Raw genomic sequence first — 22,116 nt, 5'->3', positions numbered from 1 at the left:
AGATATCATGTATAATTGTACCAATTTTCACAGTTTTGACTGCTATTTTTGAAACGACAGGAGCTAGTTTAAAAGTTCAAATAACAATAAATAAATAAATTATCAGATGTATCCACCCTGAATATTTCAGAAAAATCTGTCAACTGTTGGAGTGTGTGGTTAGCTCTTTGTTGAAGGCCGTACAGTGATCAATGATTGATTACCTTCAAGCCATTTGACCTTTTTGGTGGTTATTGTTGTCTCGATGACGATCATACCACTCTCCTTGCTTTATTTTTATACATACAAAGGTGTTATACGTTAGATTATGTAAACATGGACATTTCGAAAATTGCCTTCAAGTAAAATAAATTAAAGCGAAATTGGCCTTATCGAATTTTAAAGTAAAAACTGACATGTATAAATAACAAAATATAGCACAGTTGAATCCAGAAAAGTTTAGAATTTTATGAAACTCAAAAAGTAAAATCACAAAAATATACTGAACTCCGAAGAAAATTCAAAACGGAAAGTCTACTCAAAAAGCTCAAGCATCAAATAGACAGGAACACTGTCAAAATGTATCTTATGAAGTCACTGTGTAATATAAGTATATGTTCATGTATTGAAATTAATGAAGCGATCATTCATAACACATGTTTGTTTTGGAAGGTACTCCATCGACAATGTCAACACCTTTATAGTCTTTATAGGACAGAGCATCATAAAAGCACGTACTATAATGATGTTTTTATATATCTAACAAGGTAAGGTGCAGTAAGATTAAGTATTGTAATTATAAGAAATTGTTGTTTCCTATTTTATTATAACTTACATGTCAAAAGATATATAGAAGATATGAAAATAAAGAGATGCTAAGGTAGGATTGTCAATGAGACAACTATCCATGTGATAAAGGAAAAAGATGTGAACAATAACGAATAATGACGTAATCCGTCGCATTTAGACAGATATCACTGTACTAGGTTCCAGAATGGTCAAGTTAGAATCAAAATCAAAATATTACGACCGTCTCAGAGTTAATAGGACTACGATGTAGAACATTAAGGACTATGAGTAACTTTATTGTTACCCCTGACTGAATTTTGATTTGCTTTTGCTTGTCTAGGGGCTTTTTAAACCTCTAATCACCAGGGTTTGGAGTACGACTTTAAGAAACATAATCTGTAATCTTTAGAAGACTTCAGAACTAAATGGTAGGTAGGAAATTTGTATGGTTTAAACCAATATAGATACATATAGTACCGTATTATACGTCTCTCATTATAACCCGACATGGGTAATAAAAAGAGGCTGAAAATACCATGGTGATGGAGGCAACCAAAACACCAGTCGAAGGAAAATGGACAACACCATGGTTAAAACGACTATAAACAACAATTGAGGCTTAACCAAAAACTAATCTGAGCAACACGAACCCAACCACAAATCGAGATGACATAATATGCTCTGGAAGGTTGATCAGATTCTTTTCTATTTGCTCCAGCATTTTGTGATGCATTCAGTAATAAGATAAAATATATGGTGTCATTACTCAAAATCTAGGAAAAGAAGACGATATTGTAGCTACAGCTATTGAAACATATATTAGTCACATATGATTCGAATATTCCTTACAGGTAAATCAAATAATGACGGAGTCCGTTAAACGTTCGAAAGTTTGGCTTGAGCTTACCACTAGGTTCTCTCGTTTGAAAAACATCATTTTGATAAAAAATCACAGATTCTGGAATAAAGCATTAACTTACAGACTTAATCGTCATACGCAGGAAATTGCCTACACATGGATTCCCCCTCTTGTATATGGAACTTTAACAATTGAGTCGTGGCAATGTGACATCCCTATAATATAATACCATCGCATTCCTTCCTTAATTCTGCATGAAACAAAATCAATGCAATATGGAAATTATTGAAATATAGTAATGTCGGAAAGTTCCCGAAATTTCGGCATTAAGTTTTAACATTTATTCATTTGTCAAAAAATTATTTTCTTTGCATGACGGTTTTTGCATGTGGAACAGGAACTGCGAATCTTTTCATAGCAAGTAATATTTGGTCATTTTTCAAGCATGTTTTTTTTTCTCTGTATGGTGTTGTTAGTTTTTGTTCGACTGATGAATTTTGAATGAACTCTTGGTATCTTCTGCCTCTTTTTGATGTTTTCCCGCCATTTATTTAGTTTTGTCTATCATACTGTTATGATGCGGTCATTTACAGCGTGTAGATTTGTAAATGTACATCATAATTAGTTGTGTTTTTTTTTATTTTTTGGATAAAAAAAATCAATATTTATACCGATTAAAAACAATAATCAAAGATATCATAGCAGTATTTAATTGGTAACCTTTAAGAAAAAAACCAGCATTAAAAGGTTCGATTAATTTACCTAGATTGTAGCTTAGTTTAAAGGCTTGGTAAACATCATCACGGTCAAATAAGGAAGTGATATCCAGTTTGCACAAGTTTTCTGAGGGTACAGCCAAACTTACAAACTATATCCAGGGAAGATTTTTTAGAACATTTCTACTAATTTGTTATAACGAAATCCTTGACGCAATAATTTACAAACAGAACAGAGATTATGTTCATGAAAAGTTAAAACGTCACTACAGACACGCGGAGGGTTAAAAGCTCAGTTATTTATATTGTAGTCCTGTCTTGTCATTTTGATGTTATATTTCACATGGCCATAAAAGTGCGAGATTTGGCATGCCACAAAACCAGGTTCAACCCACCCTTTTTTCCTTTAAAAATGCCCTGTACCAAGTCAGGAATATGGCCATTGTTATATTATAGTTCGTTTCTGTGTGTATTACATTATAACGTTGTGTCGTTTGTTTTCTCTTATTTTTGAGTGTAAATTCACATTGCGATAAGACGTGTCACGGTACTTGTCTATCCCAAATTCATGTATTTGGTTTTGATGTTATATATATATATGTTATATTTGTTATTCTCGTGAGATTTTGTCTATGTGTGTTACATTTTAGTGTTATGTCGTTGTTCTCCTCTTATATTTAATGCGTTTCCCTCGGTTTTAATTTGTTACCCCGATTTTGTTTTTTGTCCATGGATTTATGAGTTTTGAACAGCGGTATACTACTGTTGCCTTTATACATATACAGAAATAAAACATACACATAGTATAATTATAAGTTGTGGACATCTCTCACAACCAAAAAATCCTGACTGTAAAATCACAGGCACAGACCCCATTCTATTGCATCGTCACAGCCATAGCAACAAACCCTGCAAGCAATACAGAAATAAGAAGATGTGATATGAATGCCCATGAGACAAATCTCAACCAGAGCCAAAGGAATTTTAAAAGTGCATTGATAAAATTGTGATCCTACATTTGCACAAATAGCTGAATATCCAATTTTCAAGATGAAATAACACTTAATTTTTAAAGTCTCTTCCGCAAACCATAAAATGCCAATAAGACGAACAAAATGTCTCATGGGATTTACATAGATTTTCATTGGATGCAACAATAAATCACATGACTTTTTGGAACAAAAATGAATATGAAAATAAAGAAAAAGATTTAAAAGAATCTTAATAATGGACAAATGCACCACTAGTGATTTCGGAATTTTAGAAACAAAAACATACATATAACTTAGTGTAAAGTAAAACACAATTTTAATGAGAAGTCGGATACATTCTGATAAATGATCAAATATTTAAGATAAGAACAAAGAGAGATAACTCATTTATATGTGAACTTGAGACAAATGTTTATCAAAGATCTTTACGTAATTATAAATAATAGAATTGGAAAAAATGGATAAGACATTAAATTAAAATCTATCGTTAGAATTATATATAACCGTATGGTTCGCGCATATTAATTTTATATCTAAGACCCTGTTCACACTAGCATTTTTATGTTATCGATCTAATTTGAATCGATCTAATTAAAACCAGTTAGCGTTCACATTATCTTTAATCATATCGATCACTATCGGTCTAATATGAACCACTGCGTTTACACTACAATTAAAAACGCAATCGATCTAACCTTTTTGCCCGTAAAACTGTTAACACTGTGTATAAATAGAACTGATTTATCAAATGCATGTGCTCCCGGATACACTGATACACACACTTGGGAAAAAAATTGGATAAAGTTATTGTTTCTCTTGAATCACAATTTAAAATTTTGATACTGGTGTTATTGCAGTTTTCTTTAATTTTGAAAAAAAATAACTGTAGCAACGAAGTTACAACACGACGCCGGAAATACTGCGGTTCCTGCAAAGAAAAAAATTAACATAAGAAAAGAAGACACAGATTTCGCAAATATATGCTATGGCGAAGACAACATTTTTACAGTTTGTTTTAAAGGTCTTTTAACAGAGAAATATGGGTTAAACAACGAACTTCTGATATAGTTTTGCCGCTATTCATGCGCATACGTTATTTCGATTCAATCGTACTAGTTTAAACCGATATCTGCGTTCACATCTAAAGTAAGATCGGTTTACTTTAGATCGATTCAAACTAAACTACCTCTTTTGGTGTTTTAGTTTAGACCGATTGAAGATCGATTCAATGCGTTCACATTAGCCCTTAAACCGATCTAAAGTGAACCGGTCTAGTTTAAATCGATAAAAATGTCCTAGTGTAAACGGGGTCTAACATAACCTCATATAGTGTTTGACAAAGAATGGCCCAATGGGTTTACCACTGAACGTCTGTCAACAATGAGGGTCGTAATGATTTAATAATATTTTATTTACATTTATTGTCCAAAAATGTTGGTCATTCATTTTATAACAAATTGCAAGTGTAATTTTCCACCCAATATATGCACACAAATTATTCCCAATTCAATCGTACTAGTTTATAACGATAGATGCGTTCGATCGGCACTTTAAACTAAAACTACCTCTTTTGGTGTTTTACTTTTGACCGACCGATTCCATCGGTAACATTGGGCTAAATTTATAGGTTAGATAATACTTGGCCATGTTTTATGAAAATTTAAAAGCCGAGGCGTAGTCGAGGGTTTAAAAACACGACCAAGTATTGTAGATTAATTAAGTCTATTTCTTTGACAGTAAATCCTCCTGGTTAAAACAACTATATAGAAATATGAAGATGTGGTATGAGTGCCAATGAGACAACTCTATATCCAAGTTACAATGGTTTTTTAATCTTTTGTCCAAATATTTATGATAACATCATATAATAGTAATTTGGTTTTTTTCACACATGTTATATTTAATATTTGTTATTATTGCAATATACACTTCTCTGTAACTATTTGGTTTATAAAAAAGATCATTCATTCATTCAGCTCATTTTTGAAAATGTAATGAAGTTAACGGGGAGGGTTGAGATATAAAAAAACACGTTAAACCCTGTCGCATTTTTGCGCCTGCCCAAAGTCAGGGGGATCTATATCCTTTGTTAGGCTTGTATGATATTTGATTTTAGTTCATTGATATGTTTTGGAGATTAGTTTGACGTCCATTATCCTCGTACTAATACTTTTTGTTTAAGCGCAAGCTGTAGCACGACTCTGGGTGCGGGAATTTTTTTACCTGTTTTGAAGACCTCTTGGTGGCCTTCGGCTATTTTCTGCACTTTGGTCGGGTTGTTGTCTCTTTAACACATTTCCTATCTCCATTTTCATTTTCATAACTATAAAATAAGTCAAGAACAGCCTTTAGAATTATTTTTTTGATATGTCTTTTAACTTAAGATCATATATGCATTCATATGGTTATTATACATTTGATACGGTGCATGTAAAGTGATATTTCTTTAGAATGCATTAATGAAAATATATAGAGCATATAATTTTAAGTGGTTTTTCTTCTATCAATTTTATATAAAAATATGTGTAAATTCAAATAGTTTTTCACTTCAAACGATAACGTAAAGTTTCTTCGGAACTTATAAAGGATGTATAGTTCAGTGCCAGCAAAAAAAGAAGCCACGGTAAATGATTTTCTCTTCTACACCAATAATTATTCAATTGAATCTTCCGGAAATTGAAGGATCATCTGAAAACAGTTTTCAATAAGGCTCTCTTAATACAATACTAATAACATTAAAAAATAAACAATACAAATTTAATACTATAAATGATAAATGAAGATGCACTACAATTCAAATACAATAATACAACACAATACAATACAATACAATATCTTTATTTTCCAAATTAAAGGGCCCATTAAGAGCATAACATTAATTACAACATGACATAAACATTACAGAGTGATTAAAGAAACATAAAATAATAATTCAAATAAACAATCATTATATGACTTTACAGTACAACTATCATGGTAAATTCAAAAGCACATAGATTTGTAGTAATGTTTAAATTATAATACTGTGCTTAATTTTCTAATTGTAATAGGGAGAGCATTCCATACTCTTGGTCCATTGTATTTCGATAAGCTAACAGCATTCTTGCGTCATTCTGTTTTCGTGTCTTCATGATCCTATTAACAAATATGAAACCTCTCCATCAGAGCCTATGGAATTTTAAAACTACATACATAGATAAAAGTGAAAAATAAATGACATTTTCAGTGATAATTGGGGATCATTCTTATAAATGGTTATCTCAAAGATTTGATAAGAAGAGACAAAGAAGATAACACATTTATATGTAAACCAAATGTTTATCTAAGTTGTGTGTGATCTTCACATTATTATAAACAATAAAATTGAAAAAATGGATAAGACTAAACAGGAAGAGGTAGGCTAAGAAATGTAATTAAAAGATCGCAAACATTAGATATACCCGTATGTTTCTTATATAGTCATCTCATATCTATCATAACCTCATATAATTTTTGGTGTGACAAAATCTGTTTTAATATGTACCTGATTACTGTCTCTCTCTAATAATAAAATGTGCTCCAGCGAAGTTGTCTTTCATGTTTAGGGTTACGATTTATATGCACTTCAAATGTATATACTAACATTACCAATGTTTTTTTTTTATCAGACTTGTATTCTAGGGTCAATCCAAAATATTTTGATACAAATATCTCTGTACGCATTAATAGAGATGACAGAAATAACCCCAATATTTCGTATAACATTGGCAATAAATCGTGCATTATAAAGTTAAGATCCGAGGATGGTAGGTTTCCCGATTGGTTTATCACTAAACAAAACAGCGAAGGTCAGAATGGTGTCATTATATTTTGTTTACATTTACTGTTCAAAAATTGTAATAAATAACAGTAATAATTCTGACTATAAAAACAGTTCATTTAATTGTGTATCTGTAATATAAATTTATCAGACATCTTTTGCTTTTATGGGGTAATAATACGGTTGCCACTTTATTTATGTCTTATCGATAGGACGATTCTTGGATTTAATAAAAAAAATAAAAATATCTCAATTGGTTTTCAGTCACATGACTATTTTCATCCAATGTAATAAAATGTATAAAAAAATATGTTAACTTTGCGATTTAGATCTTGGAACATGATGTGGGGTATGAAGTTATACTTTCTATATATATATAAATGGTTGAGGTCAACTATATGTAATAGTATTTATTGAACCTACTTATATTGAACTTGTTCATAATGTTGAAATTAACACATAGATAAGAAACTTGTTGTACATACTGACTAACTGTTATAGGTACTTCTGCCTGTGTCATCGATAATGGTCGCCGATCAAAATGAAGACCGCCGCTATGGATGTGGGCCAATGAAATCTGGGTAATTGTATAATTTTAGATATAGGCAATAGTTGTATACCGCTGTTCAATAGTCAATCCGTCTAAGCAAAAACAAGTACGGATAAAAAACTAAAATTCAAGGAAACACATTTACTATCAGAGGAAAACATCGGAACAACAGAAATATAAACTACACTACAAAAGGCAAACGCTAACAAACATAGAAAAAGACTGTCGTATAACAACTGCCATATTCCTGACTTTGTACAGGACATTTTAAGGAAAAAAATGGTTGGTTGAATTTGACTTTATGGCTAGATTATGAGTAAGGCTAAAACTGATCAAATACTTGTATCCAAATAGTAACTTAGAGCGTAAACCATTTTTAGCATTTAGCAGGTTAGCACATTATCTATATTTTCTAAATAATAGACTTTTAAAGACCCCTTAAATGGCAAATTATATGTCAAGCGAAGAACAAAGGTCCTATTTATTATATAACAATAAAACGAAAACCAAATATGAAAAACTACTGATTTATAGGTTCGATCCTGTTTTGAGATCAAGACTCTATGTTCATTCACATTGTAATTATAATTATTCTGTCCAACGATGGGTGCTAGGCACTTTATAGTGTCTTGTATCTGATCGTTTACTTACAAAATGTTTATCTAAACCTCATTTTATAATTTTTGCTTATCTTACAGTTATCAATTATTTATATTTTGTTGAACACACTTGCAATCTGTTTACGCTTCCGGAACACCTGCCTGAGATCATCCTCGTTTTTGGTTGGTGTTTTCTATGTAGTGTTTAGTAGACTGTTGTATGTTTCGTTTAGGCCACGCTGTTGTCTGTTTTATTGTTTTTATCATTTTTTTTTATTGCAATTAGGGAATCTACTGCATTTTTTACTGTTTTCTTTTTTTCTGATTCAGTTGTATACAGAGACTGAATTCAATCCGATGGCACGTTTTCTGGCAATGCATTTTCAACTTTTTCGAGGGATTCATTGTAAATGGAGCCGTGAATGTCATAATACCAGTTCTAGAAAAACGGTATGAACTGTCTAGTTCCAAATCCGCCATTATTGCCAGTAGCAATGATTTTGGAGCTTTCGTACTATTACTCTTTATCGGATACTTTGGAGAAAGACGTCATAAACCTAAGCTGATGGGGGCTGGAATCTTATCAATGGCGTTTGGTTGTCTAGTATTTTCTCTTCCGCAGTTTATAGGAGAAAAATATGCTTACACAATATCAGGTATGAATAATTATCACGCTTCACTACATCTTATTTCTTAATTGTTTATACACAGAGCTTATATTAAACAGACCTCGAGACTTTTTGTAAACGCATCTTCCCGTATAGAAACGATAGGAACTTGAATGAATTTAGATAATATGACAGGGATCAAATGGTAATAAATCGCTAAAACATTTTTTTTTTTAAATCGTCTAGTTTTATTAAAGATCAATGAAGCAAATATATCGGAAAGTTCACTGAAAAGAGAAGTTAACAATCGACTAATTAAACAGCTGTTAAAGACCATGTTAATATGTAATTACGTGACCAAAGAAAATTTAAGATATGTTTCATTTCCACGACTTCGCCATGATAAGGTAATTAATATTGAAATGAGGGAGTTGCGATATTTAATTTTACATATTTCACTAGATTCGTCTAAGAATGGGAGTGAAAACCTTTGCAGCACAAGAAATACAACGTCTTCATGTTCCTCGGACGTTGATGACATCAAAGAATACTTCAAAGCTTATTATGCCTTGTTTATTGTTGGACAGATGTTGTTAGGAATAGGTGCTGTTCCAATGTTTACAATTGGGCTTAGTTATATAGACGAGAACTGTAAACAGAAATTAACATCATTTTATATCGGTAAGATAAATATTATTGTTTGATGAATAAATATATTTACGATCTGAAAAAATAATGAATATTAATGTGATGAATTTCCTTATCTTCGTTTTAAATCATAAAACAGATTGCTTACAAAGTGCGATTCATAAAAGTGCGAGGTTTGGCATGCCACAAAACCAGGTTCAACCCACCATTTTTTCCTTTAAAAATGCCCTGTACCAAGTCAGGAATATGGTCATTGTTATATTATAGTTCGTTTCTGTGTGTATTACATTATAACGTTGTGTCGTTTGTTTTCTCTTATTTTTGAGTGTAAATTCACATTGCGATAAGACGTGTCACGGTACTTGTCTATCCCAAATTCATGTATTTGGTTTTGATGTTATATATATATGTTATATTTGTTATTCTCGTGGGATTTTGTCTATATGTGTTACATTTTAGTGTTATGTCGTTGTTCTCCTCTTATATTTAATGCGTTTCCCTCGGTTTTAGTTTGTTATCCCGATTTTGTTTTTTGTCCATGGATTTATGAGTTTTGAACAGCGGTATACTACTGTTGCCTTTATTTACACAATTTACTTTTATGACTGAAATGGCTTTCTTGTTAAGTTATGTCAAATTGTACTTTAAAAAAGGTGTTAAGAAATAATTTTTAAAATTACCTTATCCGGAACACAAAGCTTTCTGTAACACATACCTTTTAATTAGATAGCGAGATACAATGGGAGATTCATAAAAATGACAATATTCTGTCCGTTTTTATTGCAGGTTTAACGTTTTGCTCAGCTGCAGTTGGAGTTGCCATAGGTTACATCGTAGGAGGTAATGTTCTGAACGTCTTTGTTGACGTAGACAAAATTGACATAGCAAAGTAAGTACATTTGCTATGCACAAAAGCGACTTCAGTAGACTAGTAGAACATGTTTGACTGACTGGTCAATTATTCAGTCGACAGAAAAATAATAAGAAGAAAAAACACAGAACCAATTTTTTACTGAGAGCTAGATATAGTCATATTTCAACCGATGAAGAAACCATTTCCCCTTTATATTTAACCTACGCTTCTGCAGTCTTTGTTTTATGAATGTTCTTCCAATTTATCTTCATAAGTTTTTATTCATGTTCCCAGTTAGTTTCTTCTGATTTTTAGTTTTTATTATTGTCAATAGTAACTTAGAAAAAAATTTATTTTTTCTTTAAGTATTTTCAAACTTATTTTGATACATGTTCCTGTTAGGTACCTTAAAATAGATATACGAAGATGTGGTATGAGTGCAAATGAGACAACTCCCAACATCGAAGTCACAATTTATAAATGTAAACCATTATAGACACCGAACAGTAAGCTCTAAAGGGCCCCCAAAAATTACAAGTGAAATATCATTAAAAAAAAACCGGTCTAATCTTAAAAAAAACCGAGAAACGAGAAACACTAATGTACCAAAACTTCTAAACGTTTTTCACATTATGTTCTATCTATCTTCTTCAACTTGTTTTGCACTCGTTCGTACAGGATATGTTTAAAATAGTTTGATTCGTAGGCAGGATCTTTGAAATATTTTGATTCACGTGCCTTCTCAGGATTTTTGAAATATTTGATTCACGTGGCTTCTCTATGACACAGTTTGACCTATGTGCCTTTGCATGTGTTTTAATCCCTCTACTTTCTGTTTAGCCTGGGTATCTTTAACCAATTTTTTAACCAAGTAAGCCATAAATTAAAACAGAGTAAAACTAATGTTCTATTGCTTTAGCTTACCACTGACATCATCAGATCCGCAATGGGTAGGAGCATGGTGGATTGGAATCATAATAGCTGTTCCAGCATTTATTCTAGTTGCTTTTCCAATACTTGGGTATCCTCGACGTCTTTCAGGTACATTGCTTTATTTTAGATTTATTGAGAGTATCTATAAACGTTATACATTACTCTAAAACATACCTACATACATTTAATACACCATCATACGTAACAAGTCATTTGTTAATTATATGATTTTGATACATTTGATACATTTCAATTTCAAAGAATAATGAAATTTTTCTCAAACTAAGGTTCCAATTCCATCAGTAAAAATTTACTCTACACAGCTTTGTTTAATATTTTTAGTAAAATTTTGCTTTATTCTCTTAATCTATTATTCTGGTTTTTCAAACTTTATTTCACAAGCGTAAATACTGCAAATGATTTCATATGCGTTGTTGTTATTTTTATTTGCACAAGTTAGTTAGACAAAACGTACCAAAGAATGAGCAAATTTGATAGGAAATACCAACCACACAAAAAAAATATCAAAAAATCAAAAGACTAGGTCAAACTTCACGGGCTTTTATAAATCAAATAAAAACAGATCGAAGAAGTTGAGGAAGACGATCAATCCGGAGCTTTCTTACCTAGAAGGAATACTGATATACAGTAGGAGATGAATTAGAAAAAAAAACATGGTATCACATGTCTTTCTGAATATTGAAGCATAAGCTCTAAACAAATGTTTTGTACATTTGCATTGGCTAGTGCAACTACGAAGAAGCCGATTAAGATAATCGTATAACAAAATATTGTAATGAATCACAATTTGTTTCTTCAATGACTGATATTGGGATTTTGAAATGCGATATGGCTACTGAAAAACAGCACATTGTGTTTATAAAAGGATGTTCAAAATCTCAAAATTGTCAGGTTTTGTTTTTAATATTGACAAGGTTATGAAGAGCTCCAAAAGCAAAGACAGTCTGAAGCGTACGATAATGATGCGGAAGAAATCACTGCACAAGCATCATTTGGTAAAAACTGGAAAGATTTTCCACGATCATTCCTGCTTTTAGTAAGATTTGAATTCATAATATTATTAAATAATTTTGGGGATATCAATGAAGAGTGAGGGGTACACTAGGAGGGTATTTTTTTTATATGCCAACATAATACTTAATGCCGTCCATGAATTTGTTTTTGAAATCTTAATGTGAAATAGTTTTTTACTTTGTCCTGCTACATATTGGGATAACGCGTGATTTTAACAAATAATAATATCAAACATAATGAAATTTTTGTTCACGTAAATGTCTTTCAAGTGGTTACAGTTGTTATTTTGGACCGGAGATATTTTAGCTATATAAGATGTGGCAACCAATCTGATATTTAAATCAATAATTAAAAAACCCCACCCCACATATACATCGAAATTGACTTTTATAGTTCCGCTGTTTGACTGTGTAATTTGTGTTGATTTGGTTTTTGTTTGTCAAACCATAAACTATAAAGTCTGTGTTAGCTACTATAACACTTACGAACCTGTGGAATGATTTGATAGTATTGTAATGCGTATTGTTACTCTACCATTTGGAAAGAGATTAATGATAAGTTGTAATAACTTGTTTCCGAATCCACTATAAATAAATATGTTTAAACTAAACTCTACCTATTAAAATATTTTTTTATGATCCTACAACCAAACAAGCTTAATTTATTTTCATTGTAAAAATTCAATTATATATTTTGAAATTCAAACATTTTATTGTTATCTGATTATTTATATTAATAAACATTATCTAGATATTATCAACGAATTCATTCAATAAAATGTTTCGTGAACGTTATTCTTTAGTGTTATATGTTGTGTCATGTGTACTATTGTTTGTCTGTTTGTCTGTTTGTCTTTATCATTTTTAGCAATGGCTTTGTCAGTTTATTTTCGATTTATGAGTTTGACTGTCCCTCTGGTCATTAGGGTTTTCCGACAATACATGATTTGAAGCATTTTTCCTTTTAACTAAAAAATAGAATTCAAATGAATTTTGAACAATTTTATATGAGCTTTTGATTTTGCCATTTGATAAGTGACTTTCCGTCTTGAGTTTTCCTTGGAGAACGGTTTTTTCTTCGATTACTTTAAATATAAAAATAAAATTATGATGACGCTTATTATAGTGTAATTGATAATTTCTCAACATGTACGATTTGTTTTACTAATTAGATATAGAAAGATGTGGTATGAGTACCAATGAGACAACTCTCCATCCAAGTCAAAATTTATAAAAATAAACCATTATAGGTCAAGGTACGGTCTTCAACACGCAACATGTTTTTCCTTCAAGAATCCCAATAAAAATATGATATTGGTTTAACCGAGGACCATTCTCTATTAAACACATTGACATATATCAGCAATTATATTCTTACTATGACCTAAAGATATGTTTTATTTTTCAATGATATTGTAACTGTCTTTCAGATCAAGAACCCAACATATGTTTTCATATGTTTGGGCAGTGTGTGCGAAACTTTGCTTATTGGTGGCACTGCAACTTTCGGAGCAAAAATAATAAAAGAATTTTTCAATGTTGACCTAGCTACTGCAGGAACTATTATGGGTAATTCCGAAATGAGAAAACACATAATGGAAAATAAATGTATACTTTTGAATGATCGAGTAAGCGCCTGTAAATAAACTGCAGGTATAAAGATAATAAAAGATATATCATAGTTTGTTCGGAGGGCAATTCCTTATTTATTTGAATATTGGTTAATTCTGTGTCTTACACAATGAAGTATTTAGTCAACAGAAAACGACCTTAAATTTCGATTTTGCATTACGATTGCTTAACATATACAGCTGAAAATATATGACTGCTAATTGCAAGATCTGAAAATTCCATCTTACAAAAGGTTCAACTAATTATCGCAAATTAATTGAGATACTTTAATGCAACACAGGTTTATTGTAAAATTAGTATTAGCAGACTGCTTGTGTTGCCCTACATATTGTTTTTATGTTAATGTATAAAAAACCGGACACACAGTAAATACGTTAATGAAACAAAAACCGAACAGCATAAACAAAATTAAAAAAATGTTGAGATTAACATAACGTCTCAAACAAAAACATTTTTTTTTTTTATTAATTCATTATTTGATTAAAGGTGCTATAACAATACCTGGATCTGGCGGTGGAATGATATTTGGTGGATATATGGTTAAAAGGCTAAATTTGAAGCTTCGTGGAATTATATACTTTTGTTGCATTAGTATTGGCCTCGCAGCTTTACTTGGACCATCATTCTTAGCAAGTTGTCCGAGTCAACCACTTGCTGGAGTGACAGAGGCCTACAAAGTGTGAGTAAGGGACTTTTGGTCCTCTATGCTCTTCAAGTTCGTACTTTATTTGACCTTTTTGATTTTTTTAATTCGAGCGATACTGATGAGTCTTTTGTAGGCGAAACGCACATCAGGTGCAACAAAATTTCAACCTGGTATCAATGATGAGATTATATTCATTATTTCCGACTTGTCATATAAATACTACTACTTTGAAAATATCTATGGAGATTATTAAATGGAAAAATGTGTAACGTTGACAAGTAATCGAGATATAAATTAATTAATTTAATAAGACGTAATTTCTCGGAAGTAAAGTTATAAATATTATCTTTCATACGAAGTCCAGAAACTTAAAGACAATATTATTTTCAGGCAAAGTGGCACTTCTTTGATTGCTGGCTGTAATAATGACTGTGGTTGCACAACAGCAGGGTTTGAACCAATTTGTGATCAAAACAAAACCGTTTACTTTTCACCGTGTCATGCAGGTTGTACAGAAGCTATTATCACAAATGGAACGAAAGTAGGATATTTTCATTTTCTTTAACAATAACTTTACGACCCAGAAATTACCTCTTGAGTTCTGTAAACAACATAATTTTTGCAAGCGATTAAACCAGAAGAAAAATAAACGTGAATATTCAACTTTTTCACACGTTAATAGTTGTAAAAAATTTAATATAATTTTCAATATAACTGATCGCTCAATGACACACACACACACACACACACACACACACACACACACACACACACACACACACACACACACACACACACACACACAGTTTGTAGATGACAGGTATCATCTGTGTTATCTAAAACAGATACAATATCATTTTTAGTCGAAAAAGCGAGACTAAGGGAATATTTTTATTGATTTGTTCCCTCATTTTTGTTGAGCATGCAATTTACAGCAAAAGTAGGCGAGGCACTTGGTTCCGCGGAACCCTTACGAATTTTTATAATAAGTTATAACTAATACAGGAATAAAACAAGAATGTTGAGGTTTAGCAAAGACCCAAATGTTGCAAAACACTAACTTCATGACTAATATGTTGTTGTCTCCGCAGAGAAAACCTCAAAACATCATCATTTTTGTATGTACATCGCATTGCAGAAACTGCTTAATAAATGAGGAAGGTATTGGCAATTCACTTGAAAACTCAAATACCAACCACGACATCTTTCGTTCCTCTTTTACTGAAGAGGATATCCTGCATAATTATAGGTTTGTTCAATGTTCCTTTGGAATTTCAACCAAAGATAAAGAACTGGATCTTTCATCACTGAATTGGATACATAAACTTCACCAGTATCATCACAAACAACGGTACACTGCTGGGTCTTCAAAGTGCTCCACGAAACCTCTTTCTAAATTATTAACATCAATTTTATCAAAAATCAAAGCTGTGCTTCAAAGTTATTGTGAACTACTTATTCTAAAGGTGGTGTGCATAAGATGTGGATACTAAAAAAATCAAAACATCTTTAAGAGTACAAACAGTGTAAGTCTCTTTCGCCTTTCTTCTTTCTTCAGTCGTATTAAAGCATATGACTTTTCTACACTTAACACAAATATTCCCCATTCCAAACTAAAAGACAAATGGGAATAGTTGGTTGTTCTTTTTTTCATAAAAAAATGGCCAACGTAAATACAATTTTGTTGTCTTCGGTAAGGAAAATCATACTTTGTAAAAAATCACTCTGATTTTAACAACAAACTTTCTGAAACTGACATTATCAAGATGCTCGATGTTTTTCAACAATTTATAAGCATTCCCAGGGGAACAAATTGTGTCCCTTTTCTTGTCGTCTTTTTCTTTTACTCCTATGTGGATGACTTCATACAGGAACTTTGAAGGAAGAAACCAAAGAAGTCCGCTGTTTACTCTAACTTTACTTCCGCTCTATGAACGATTTTCTCTCATATAACTCAAAATTTGGTTGACTATGTTGAACGCATATATTACATCGAATTTGAGATAAAGGATACATCAGATACAGTAATTGCACCTAATATCTTGACTTTCATCTAGAAATTGACAATGAAAGCAACTTGAAAACAAAATTTTACAACAAAAAAGATAATTTTAGATTCCGATTTTTGAAATTTCCCATTATATGTAGCAAAATTCCAGTGTCGCATGTAAATATGCCACCACAAGGAATTGTGGTTTTATTTAGATGAACTAGTTACTGAACACATGTAAATTTTGGCTGTAAAAAAACACAGCAAATTACAAAAAGACAATCTGGTATAAATCTAATTCAAATGAAATTATGTAACGGTCAGTTTCATATAATTTTTTTTCAATCAAACTAATACATGGATATAAATTCTATTTCAGTTGTATATGAATTGTGATTGTATAAGCTCAGCTCAAAACACCGTGTTGGCAGTGTCTGGTTCCTGTTCTGACAAATGCAACTGGTTTTTTGTGTTTTGTGTATTATTGTTCCTTATAATGTGGTTCACATTTTCAACTATGTCACCTATCGTCACAGCAATATTCAGGTATTATTTATTCTAATCAAACATGTCATTTGTATTTTGTATTTCTATTATCAAAGCAAGTAAGGTAATTTTTGCCGTAAAACATAAAAAACGAATTTAAAATAATTATTTAAAGTTAGGTTACTAAAATACCGAACTCCAAGGAAAATTCTGAACGAAAAGTCCTTTTTGAAATGCCAAAACCATATCACACACATTAAATGAATGGAAAAACAACTTTTACTTTTATATTCCTGACTTTGTAAATGCATTTCCTTATGTACAAAATGGTGGATTAAATTAGTTTTAAAGTTAGCTAAATCTGTCATTTGTATGACAGTCTCAAATAATTGTTTAGCCATGGCGTTGTCAGTTTATCTTTGATCTATGAGTTGGAATGTCACTCTGGTATATTTCGCCCCTTTTTCTGATTAACCATGTTTTAGAAGAAAGGCGTTCTTTGGCATTACCTTAGTTCATCTACTTTTGCTCAGATATTGGTGAATTGTTAGAAAGTAAGAGAAGCAGCTGCAAACTCTTGAATACCGAATAATTTATAAAATGAATATTCCATATTCTACGGAAGTTGCTTTATTGCTACTTAGCTGTGAAAATTGATAATTTCAAAATAAGAAACATCTCGTTTATAATAGATTCTAGTACTGAGATAATTGATTACGTCAAATTCGAGTTATAAGTCTAAACATGAGGCGGGGGAAGCTGTGGCTGTTGTTTCTCAAATATTTGGTTCTGGAGGATATATTAACAGTACCCCCAAAAAGAAGTTTGGATTATTAATGGAAAGAACATCATCAATTTATCTGTATGTGAAATTAAATGAACTAGCTCCTTTCATCATCTTTATTTAACAAGTGTCCGAAGGAACTCTGATTCGTATGAAAATGAAAAAGTGGTCGGCAATGACAGGTGCACTGTTATTTTCCATAGGAATGTCTTCAAATTGTTGAAATTCAACAAATAAGTCATCAATAAGAAACTCAAGCATAATCTTTTATCAAAATATGCCGTATTGTATCCCATTGTAAAAGTATAAGGCATATGCTACCATTTTTACATTGAAAAATATGTTGAATAACATCATTTAGACAATTATTAAATTTCTCATGGAGAAAGAAGGTATTTAGGGTTGAAATATCAAAAGTTTTGATAGAATTAAAACGATCTTAAAAAAAGATCGAGATTTAAAATTATCCAGAAATTGTTTAGGCTTCTTCTAGAATCCACATATGGTTAATACCGCTACGCGTGTAAACATTTTCACAGTATTTCTTTCACTGCGGAGATGATTTGTTTCGATTCAATAAACAATTTGCATGTAGAAGATGCAGATGAGATGGCAATGTACCGTTGTTTGTATGGAATTTTGTGAAGCTTGGGTGTTCAATAACAAAAAAGATCTAAAATATTTTTATATACTTGTTTTTTATCAGAACATTTTCTTCCGAACCTTTAACTAAAAGCTCTTTTGTGGAGATTAGTACTAAACACTTAATAGTTTAGTTTGTTGGTAAAAAAAATTCGTTATCCTAGTTCACATTTAAGTAAAAACAAGACAAATAATAATTGACCAATATCATCAATTTAGCAAACCAACATTAATGAGATTGACACAGAAGTGAAAGGGTAAAAAGTTCTTGTTCGTAAAGTCAAAAATGTGTTATCATGACCCGAAAAACAGAACACGTATGTAATAAGGTACGATACAAACATTTTATTTCTTCGTTCAATTTCTTCCATGTCAACAACATGAACGAAATTATTTGAATCGAATCATACTCCTTCTAAATAATAAGTTTTGTATATATGGATGGTTGTTTTCTTTTATACATTTTAATTTAATTATTCTATTTAATTATTCTTCCATTTTTTAGGTTTTTCCATATGCAATGTATCTACAAATTTCCTACTATTGAATTATATTTTGATTACACTTTAAACCAACACTTTTGTTTCATTTAATAATTTACAGAACATCGTAATATTTGTTTTTTCACAAGTTTTGTAGTTAACGAGAGTTTTAATTGTTGAATATGAGTATTAACGTGTTCTTATTCAACACTAGAATGTTATTCGATTGTGTTTCCATTCGTCAGTTCGTCCGTCTGTGCGTCCGTTCGGGTTAAAGTTTTTGGTCAAGGTAGTTTTCGATGAAGCTGAAGTCCAATCAACTTGAAACTTAGTACACTTGTTGCTTATGATATGATCTTTTTAATTTTAAAGCCAAATTAGATGTTTGACTCCAATATCACGGTCCACTAAACATCGAAAATGAAAGTGGGAGTTTCAGGTTAAAGTTTTTGGTCAAGGTAGTTTTTGATAAAATTGAATTCCAATTAACTTGAAACTTAGTACATATGTTCCCTATAGTATAATCTTTCTAATTTTAATGCCAAATTAGATTATTACCCAATTTCACGGTCCATGGAACATGGTAAAGGATAGTGCGAGTGGGGCATCCGCGTACTTTGGACACATTCTTGTTGAAATGCAATTTAAGTGTAATTGTCACATTATGTAAAAAGAAATCTGATCCAAATATCATATTTTTTATTTCTGTTTTAGAAATTCTTTAAAACTTTTATAATATATCTTTATTGGTGTGATGCGAGCAAAAATATTTACATGTTTTTACCAGACAAAAATGTCATGTTTGTTTTTTACTTTATCAATGCAGATGTGTTCCTCATGACCAAAGATCTTTTGCTATTGGTTTACAGCTGTTACTTGTTCGTTTGTTAGGTAATTATTACAATATCAATAGTAGAGGAATAATATTGAAAACAATCCTATTTCAATTAACTTAAAAAAGCAGGTAATTCTTACAATAGAATAGAAACAAGAAAGATTTCTAATTCTTATAAATGACATTGGGATGTGACAAACTAGGCATCGATTCTCTGATATATGTCATTTCAAAGAACCCTCTATCTCTTTTTTGGAATACACAGAACAATTTACTTGAATATCACTTTGTATAACTCTTGGTTCCTCATTTTATACACTCAAATCACTGTTATATTGCTTATGCTTACTTTGTGATGCATGCATAGCACCGACATTCAAATTGTAAGAAATTCATGCAATACATGTCATCATATACATAAACTTGTTCCGACTGACATCTGTACAATTTTCCCTTACAATAGAATAATGATAGAAATACAATTGATTTTGGTAAAACATCTTACAATTTATTGATTGATGCATTCCAGGTACCACTCCTGGTCCTATATTTTTGGGCGCAATTATTGACAGTTCGTGTGATGTTTGGCAGGATACATGTGGAGAGCAGGGATCGTGCTGGATTTATAATAAAACCGATCTAGGACTTCGTATCATGGTTTGGTGGATATGCTTAAAAGTGTTGGGATTTATATTCTTATTCTTAGCAGCTAAATTCTATAAACCTCGAAAAGAGAGTACAGACATACAGGTCTCACAACCAGAAAGTGTCGAAAAACCAAAACTATATGACAAAGAAAAAGAATTAACAAAGCTCTGATTCTTAATCGAGACGTTTTAAAAGTAAATCAACTGTCAATCATTATATGATAAATTTTGTGGACTGAATTGAGAAACCGATATATAAGGATAGAATTGTCTTTGAATAATAATGCAATGTTTATATTTTCCAATTATTTATCGGTTATAACGTAAATTTTGCAGTTGTCAATTAGCTAATTTACAATATAACCGATAGGGATTTTTCTTATTATCAAATAGTACATTTCCGCCTTTATTTTTAAAATCTTAACATTATGGTCCAAGTTATGACACAAGGTTTCGAAATTTTGTATCAACAATTCATCTCAAACGAGAGACAGGTTTTCAATTAAATCGTCACTTAATTTTGTAGTATCTCTTGGGTTGTGCAAATGTTATTTGATTTTTATATCCGAATGCATTTTTGGTATCAATATCAAAATACCAATACACAGATATATGATTATTAACAATTTTGTTGTTTTGACAACATACACGATACGTATATTCTGACCTCTTATTCAGTATACATTGCAAAATGAACAAATTTATTGAACTTATCCATCAAATTCGCTTTATTAAAATGATAAGTTGTTAACAAATTGTTCTCAGCGAATAAAAAAAAATACATTTCTACACACACTGCCTTGCTTCTATTCAGTTCTATGATATTCTCATAAAAAGACGTTTATGAAGTGTGGTATGAAAGAACAACGTCTTTTCTCATAAAATCTTATCACACGCTTTAAACATGTATGTATATATATTCATTATTCATTTATATTGTCACGATTGTTGTCCTTTGGGTCTCTATCATTTAAATACAAATGTCAACAAATTCATTTTTCACTCTTTATTACTTGATAGTTTTATATTAATGTTGGAGCAAAAATTCGATGAATAAACAATTTACGTCTGGACCATCACCCCTGGCGAAAGATGCCAGAGGGACATTCAAACTCATAGATTGAAAACAAACTGACAACGGCATGACAATAATAGAAATAGACATACAGACAAATAATACTACACTAGACACAACAAAGAAAACTTAAGACTAAGCTAACTTATGATATATCTACTATAAATATTCAATAAAAAGAAGTTAAGATGATGTTTAAACTCAACACAAAATGAAGTTGGCTCATATGAATAAAGTAAAATCACAAAATTACTGAGCTCCTAAATTCAAAACGGAAAGTCCCTAGTCAAATGACAACTGTCATATTCCTGACTTGGTACAGGCATTTTCCGATGTAGAAAATAGAGAATTAAACCTAGTTTTAAAGCTAGCTAAATCTCTCACTTGTATGACAATCGCGTCAAATTCCATTATATTGACAACGATGTGTGAACAAAACAAACACAAAAGGTAAAACATAATTTTGTTTTATTCATAACATTGAATGACGTAAAGTTTAGACTACAATAATTATTCTGTAAATCATCTGGCCATATAT

General features: G+C 31.2%; 1 protein-coding gene across 1 annotated transcript; it reads left to right on the top strand.

The window, feature by feature from the left end:
• Window positions 1-684: 684 nt before the first annotated feature.
• Window positions 685-21,494, top strand: LOC143066970 (solute carrier organic anion transporter family member 4A1-like). Its single transcript, XM_076239856.1, has 13 exons — window positions 685-746; window positions 7,636-7,715; window positions 8,614-8,939; window positions 9,354-9,572; window positions 10,326-10,428; window positions 11,312-11,433; window positions 12,261-12,382; window positions 13,790-13,928; window positions 14,478-14,670; window positions 15,028-15,178; window positions 17,007-17,173; window positions 19,848-19,912; window positions 20,386-21,494. Exons 2-13 carry the CDS (start codon window positions 7,660-7,662, stop codon window positions 20,673-20,675), a joined length of 1,953 nt encoding a protein of 650 aa, XP_076095971.1. The 5' UTR covers window positions 685-746; window positions 7,636-7,659; the 3' UTR covers window positions 20,676-21,494.
• Window positions 21,495-22,116: the final 622 nt, after the last annotated feature.

Source organism: Mytilus galloprovincialis, chromosome 3 (genome assembly GCF_965363235.1).
Source record: "Mytilus galloprovincialis chromosome 3, xbMytGall1.hap1.1, whole genome shotgun sequence".
Classification (NCBI taxonomy): domain Eukaryota; kingdom Metazoa; phylum Mollusca; class Bivalvia; order Mytilida; family Mytilidae; genus Mytilus; species Mytilus galloprovincialis.
Note: the sequence above shows the minus strand (reverse complement) of the source record. Positions and strands in the feature narration are given on the sequence as shown.